Genomic DNA, 7,156 nt, shown 5'->3' with positions numbered 1-7,156 from the left:
ATCTTATACCAATGTGGATACATCAGAGAAGTTTATTTCAAGTAGAGATATCAAGAGTTGAAAATGATTTTGTTATTGACAGAACAATAAATCAACAGCCCTGATCTGAATCCAATAGAATCCCTGTTATTCAACAAAACAAATCAACAGCTCAGTTATGGGAATCCCTGTTGAATAATTTCTGTAGAGTCCTGTTTTTCATACTTGTCATATATTTTTATTTTCTAGCGTGGAGAAATATTTATCTTTCTGGAATATTGAGACATTGCAAAATATACAGAAGCTGAATTAAAAATCACTTTTTTCTTCAAAAAAACCTAAATTATTGGAAAACCTTTAGTATATGTTAGGTTTTTTTTATATCTTGTAGATCTGAGAAATCAGAAGTTTTAACGGAAGATTTACTAACGATAGAAAAACGAGTTGACATCGTAAAACAAGTATGTCAGAACATCTCCAAAAAACTCAGTTCTGGTCTACAGGCTCAGGGAGATACAGTCGAGAAAAGATTGGTAGGTTTTTAACTTTTTATTTTTTTGGTAGAAGAAAGGGGAGAGGAAGGGGGAGAGGAAGAGATCTGAATAATTCATTTAGCTTTGGAGTTAAAAATATAAAGGAAGAGATGAAGAGTATTTGACTTAAAACTTCCCATATTATATTGTGTCATGAATTGTTAAAAATGCTTTGTTTTGCTGAAATCAAGGGTAGTAACTGGCAAGAAAAGCACAAAACGAAACGCCCAGGCCACGTATTCTCAAAACGATCTTAGCGTTAGGATGTCTTAGAATCAATGTTAGAAGATAAGAACCAGACATCCTAGAATCAATGTTAGAAGATAAGAACCAGACATCCTAGAATCAATGTTACAAGATAAGAACCAGACATCCTAGAATCAATGTTAGAAGATAAGAACCTAGGACATCCTAGAATCAATGTTAGAAGATAAGAACCTAGGATATCCTAGAATCAATGTTAGAAGATAAGAACCAGACATCCTAGAATCAATGTTAGAAGATAAGAACCAGACATCCTAGCACTAAGACTAAGATTTTTTTGAGAATATGTGACCTGAACTGCATTTTAATCAGAATGTGATGAAATCGACTAAGAAGGTCATCTATGAATTCTGAGTCAAATTGACCTCTATATTATATTGTGAATGTCAGATTTCTTCATTCAATGACTTTTTTAGTTATTTTTTCAACTAGTTCATATCTGTATTATTATTTTGTAGAAAAAGTTACCAGAGACATCTCTAGCCCATTGTTTAAATGAGGCTTCAGCTTTACTTGGTACTGGTACAGAATCTTTACTAGGGTAAGTTTTATTCTGTTAAAGTTAGGTAGGTTCCCGGGTGGTCATCTGTAATTCTATTGTCAGGGTGTAAAACTTCACCCTCTAAATTGCAATTTAATGAATGTATCTTCTCGTGAGCGGTTGACAAAAATTGCTCAAAATATGTAAGACGTCTTGGACAGACCAGTGTGCGCTGCCACATGACCAGCACATGGGTTTGAATCCTCTAATATTATTCAAAACTAAGCTTAAAGACAACATTAAAGGAGATATTTTTAAATAAGGTGTTTAGAACCTAGCAGATTTGTGTATTATTAACTCGGGATGATCGATTTTTTCTGTATTTTGATAATTTTCTGTTTTCAGTCAGATTTGTCAGCTGTGTGGTGAGGCCCAGAATAATCTGGCAAGAGAACAGTTACAATATGAAATTAATATAGAAAAAGACGTCCTCGGTCCTCTACAGTCTATCTTTGATGTAAGTTAACAATTTATTTTCTTAATTTTGCAAGGTTTTGTGAATTATACTAGAAAATTGAGCTTACTCCAGAAATTGGAAAGGTGAAAGAAAGTTCATTCTTGCTTATCAGAAACTATTTTGAGGATATTATTGTTTCAGGCACTATTTTAACATTTCCAATATTTCTATATCGCTCTAGATATAAAGTATTGAACATTATTTTGAATATTTTGTTATTATTATTGTGTTGTTGTTTGTTTGTAGGTTGATTTACCAGCTATATTAAAAGCTAGAAAACATTTAACTAAAACAACACTAGATATGGACTCGGCTAAAGGACGGTATGTCTACATATAATTATATTCTATTCAATCTTGGTCAAATCTACAAACTTGATTGTCTTCATTAGCCCAATTAGGTGCAGAAGAGTAGGACGTAAAACTCATTTCATTTCATTTACAAATTTGTCTTTCATAATCATAACAGACCAATAGAACAAGATAAATCATTTTTCCAAATAAAAAATTTGACATTTCAGACATACGACTGCTGTGAGACAATCTCAACTACCTGGTACCAACATCGCTAACGCGTCTGCCAAGGTTGATCAGATCAAAGAAGAGTTGGAGGAAGCAGAATCGAAAGTAGAATACGTAAAGGTAGGAAATAGCCTGATAATCTTTTATTGGAAGTGTCCTTATTCAGACCAAAGAAAACTTTCAAATCTCCATTTTAATCAGATTGGCTTTAATTGTGCCAGAACCTCATTCATATTGGCACGCAACATTTTGATACGCTCTTTCTGTTGTTCCTGAATCACTTATTAGACAATGTAGTAGAAAATAATTTCTTACAATTATTTAAGCCCATTGAATTCATCATAGGTTATAGATTTTCTGTAAAAAAGAAATTTTGTATTTTTCAGGATAGCTTAGCGATAGAAATGTCTAATTTTATTGCTAAAGAAACAGAACACAGTCAGAAACTTTTAGCGGTAAGTTTAAAATCAGGAATTTGATTATAATGAGAAATGTTTTATGTAAACAGAATTTGCTGAGTGGACTCTCTGAAAGGGATGGTAACTAGAGTAGCACCAGCTGTTTAAAAAGAGAAAGCCCTGCATCGTAAATAACAACCACCATATTGATTATTTTAATGGAGATCATTAAATAAAGTTATGTTATATTTTTTAGCTGGTAGAAGCGCAGGCTGCGTATCATGAAAAAGCCTTACAAGCAATTCAAGCTGTGATACCCAAGATGCAACGTTCAATTGGTAAGGAAAGATTATTTTGAAAATTAAGTGATAACATTAAAGTAGGCTACTAAAGAGGAGGAGGCATGGTGAAAATATTGTCTGAAGGATATTAAAGTAGAATACCTTTAAGGGTTTGGTAATGATATTCTTGATTGCTTAAGATATTTATCATGAAAGGGAATTAAAAATTTACTTCATCAAGTGATTGAACCATCCATTTGAACTATTTGTATCCCTTCTCAGACAGTTATAACTAGTGACAGATACCGTCAAAATATTACAACAAATATTTAGACGATTTTATACCTTTATCATATTCACAGAACAATTTTAACTATTTACAGAAAATAACCCGACTAAACCAGTATTTGGGAATTGTTTGGAAGAACATCTACGAGTAACGGGAAGAGATATAGCTGTTGTTTTAGAGGCGTGTGTTGTTACTCTACTCTATACTGGAATGAACGAGGAGGTAGGCGCTTGTGGGTTTGAATCTTCAGGCCTACATATGTTTGAGCTATAATTTATATTTTTAACTTAGGGAAATCTAATATTTGTTTATGAAATTCACTGTCACATTCACCTAGATTTCAGACATTCTCCTCCCAAAAAATACTGTGCAATTGTTCTCAATATATTTGATATTTTTTCAGGGATTATTCCGAATAGCTGGTGCTGCTTCTAAACTTAAAAAATTAAAGGTGAGTTAGATGTGGATCTTTGTCTTGAAATTTGGATCATTCCACCAGTCAGTGACCCAGGTCAGACATTTAATATAGTTATTTGAATAAACAATAAACATATGTAATTGGTATAAATTGTATTCTAAGATTTGAAGGTGTATTTTTCAGGCATGTTTTGATGCTAATATAGTTGATATGGAAGAATTTAGACATGATCCTCATACAGTAGCAGGTAAAATATTTTACATCCTTATTCATGAATTTTCACTGTTTACCCGTTATTTACCCGTCATTTACCCATTATTTACCCGTTATTTACCACATAGTTTCAGATGTTTTTCTACGGATTCTTCATTGAAAATACCTCGAGTAAAAAACAAAAGGATTTTCACATTTGTTGTGATTTTTCAACATAATCAGTAATATGACAGTTTCAGATAGATATAACTGGCAAAGGTGTTGAATTTATTAACATTTTGATGAATCATGTAAAACGAAATTTATGACAATTCAAGTATTTTGTTGTATGTTCTGTTTTAGCCAAAGCTTATTGAATATTTGAAAACTATATTGTTGTTTTTACAGGTACATTAAAACAATATTTACGAGAGTTACCAGAACCATTGTTAACCTATCATCTTTACGTTGAATTCATGCAGGCTGCTACACTGTAAGTTTACAGGCATTTACTAATAATGAATACCATATTATTCTTTATGACAACTCATATCAAACAGTACAGCAAATCTCAGTTCATGCCATGTTTGTTATTGAGAAGAGGTAAAAATCTGAATGGATGTTTTCAATTTGTGATATAAGTTACTTACTAAGTTAATATCAGACATTGCAAGTTGCTCACCGAATTGGTATTTCTTTAATTTTCAAATATTTATAATTGTTGTTATTTCAGTTCAAAAGAAAAGATTGTACCAGCTTTAAAACCAATTATAGAAAAGTTGCCGCCCCCTAATTATAATAATTTTAGGTACGATTTTCTTTATTTCTGGTTGTACCTGTCACATATAGTTAAATCATTCCAGTATGTTTTCATAGATAGAGCTCAATAGTTCTTGAAAATTAGCTTAACTATAATAGATATCTTGAGCTTGTCCACCATACTGAGGTGTTCTTTAGAGATTTTTCACGTATACCCATCATAATTTTGATAATGAATAATTCTAAAATATGTTTTCAGATATTTAATAAAGTTTTTAGAGAAATTATGTAAGAGTTCAGATCAGAATAAAATGACTCCAACTAACATCGCTATAGTGATAGCACCTAATTTACTCTGGTCAGATGGCGAAAATGCGTAAGTTTCTATATATTTTGTATTGTGGTACAATGAGTAATGAAATAACTATCTGTTAGGAATAGATGAGGTCCAGTATGGGATACTTGATATAGGTGAATTAAATTCAGGAATCCTGGATCCAGACATGATACAGACATGATACAGACAGACATGATACAGACATGATACAGACAGACATGATACAGACATGATACAGACATGATGGTTCTATTATTTTTTAATGTATTGACAATCTCAGACTGTATGCCTTCCCAGAATTCCAAGCCCTATCTATACATAAACCTATGGCTGAAAATTATAATCATTATAAATATGGAGAACTGTGATGGGTGGTTTTTAACAATGATAGATGTTTTTTAACGTTTTAAATATGTTTATATTTCAGTCCCAACATGTTAACAACAGGATCTCTATCTACCATAATAGAAGCTGTAGTTAGTAACGCTGAATATTTCTTTCCTGGAGGTTCGTACATGTTTATATTTTATTTTTAAAATTAAATGGTCTCTTAAAAGCAGAGAGCACATGTAACAAAAACACATGGAATATAACGAGCCATTTCATAAATCCACATTGAGCAAGCGCATACTTCTATTAAAGGGAGGTAATTCAAGGTCATTACAATCCCACAATGCATCACGTGTTATTTCCTATTCACTGGCAATATACTGGAAGTAATCGGAATTCCAGACTGGCTTATTTGGTATAACTGACTTCTATAATAACAGAAGACAAGAATATATTTTGTTATTAAGGAAGTCAGTTATACAATAATATATTCCCTTGTGTTTTCTGTTATATCTTTTTCTTATCTACTGTTTGATTTGTTTGTCAGACCAGGGATGTTATTTTGACATTATTTGCCGTACGTTTTTAGGCAGTGAAGATATTTCATGAATGCTATTGTTCTATAAATGAAAAACTACATCATTCAGATATTTATTTTAATAGTTGAACATGACCGGCAAATAAAGTCAAATCTACATATCTGGTTTTGTTTTCATGTATTTGAAATTTAACGTATAAGATAGAATTTTTGAATATCCATCTCATGAGAATTACTGTTTATAACTGTTTATCTATTGAAGTAATATTGTGAATTGTTGTTCCATAGAAGAGGGTCAAACACGTTTATATTGTGATATTACTACTTCGTTTAAGTGACATTTCTAAACTTGGAATCTTAGAAATACTTACCTGTCTTTGAGTAACAAGATGTTGGGAACTTATTGTTAATGTTTCTGAAGAATATGTCAAGCTCTGACAACCTGGAAATAGTTTCTATAAACAATGATAGGTGAAGATGTTAAGCTATGACTTCTTGTATAAGATTAAAATTCTTAAGACATGGATTCTTATGGAGCCTTATTCTTGAAAACTTCATTTTGACTGAAAATGATATCGTTTTGATATCATATGTCCACAGCTAGTTACTTTATTTTATCACAAAGACATGGATTCATATCATCTGCTTTTAGAGTTTTAGTCACTTTGAGCTAGCTTTACGCAGACACATTCAATTTGAAACAGCGCTTAGATATTGCCTTAGAAAGTGTCAATAAAATAACTATCATCAGCTAGTATCATTTTCTTGCTTCATTCAGCAAAATTAAATCAAGACTAAAGTTTAAGTGGCCAAGGTTTTTTTTGATAAAATGGGATAAAATGCGTTTTATACCCCATTCTCTCCAAGAGTTGCTAGCGAGCTCGGATATTTTGGGTACGCACTTTGGATGAATTTTGTTGAAATTATTTATTAAATTTCTCGCCAAGCATTTTGTTTTGGGCAAACTTGGTAAATTAGAAACTCTATCTGTTTTATTTTTTGTATTTCATTGATTATTGTTAGAAACCTTTTTTTTTTCATTTCTTGAATTAAGAACATTTTAAGACGTTAAAATAAAAAGAAATGGCATTGTATTGTGTCAAGTAAAATTAATTTCATGCAGCCATACTTTGATGTTGTAGTTTTCAGAAGAACACAATGAAATGACATTTATAGGGATTATAAAGAGGTTTCTAGTCTATGTTAGTTATCAGGGATACTTATGGCGATGAGCTGTCACTATTCTGGTGTCCCATCCATCATCCGCGATTTCTGAAATTGTATCATTATATTCGGGCAGAAGGTATAAGTATCCTTGA

At 31.7% G+C, this 7,156-nt stretch overlaps 1 protein-coding gene across 1 annotated transcript; it reads left to right on the top strand.

The window, feature by feature from the left end:
- Window positions 1–371: 371 nt before the first annotated feature.
- Window positions 372–5,505, top strand: LOTGIDRAFT_109936 (hypothetical protein; the record flags this gene model as incomplete). The annotated part of the gene is made up of 14 exons (XM_009047033.1): window positions 372–512; window positions 1,235–1,317; window positions 1,663–1,774; window positions 2,021–2,097; window positions 2,295–2,415; window positions 2,682–2,750; window positions 2,950–3,031; window positions 3,358–3,485; window positions 3,667–3,714; window positions 3,865–3,928; window positions 4,282–4,366; window positions 4,607–4,681; window positions 4,892–5,008; window positions 5,397–5,505. Coding segments are annotated over 14 exons (1,311 nt in total), but the record flags the coding sequence as incomplete, so codon positions are not given.
- Window positions 5,506–7,156: the final 1,651 nt, after the last annotated feature.

This window comes from Lottia gigantea (genome assembly GCF_000327385.1).
Source record: "Lottia gigantea unplaced genomic scaffold LOTGIsca_11, whole genome shotgun sequence".
Lineage (NCBI taxonomy): Eukaryota > Metazoa > Mollusca > Gastropoda > Lottiidae > Lottia > Lottia gigantea.
The sequence above is the reverse complement of the archived record's forward strand: the minus strand, read 5'-3'. Positions and strand labels throughout refer to the sequence as shown.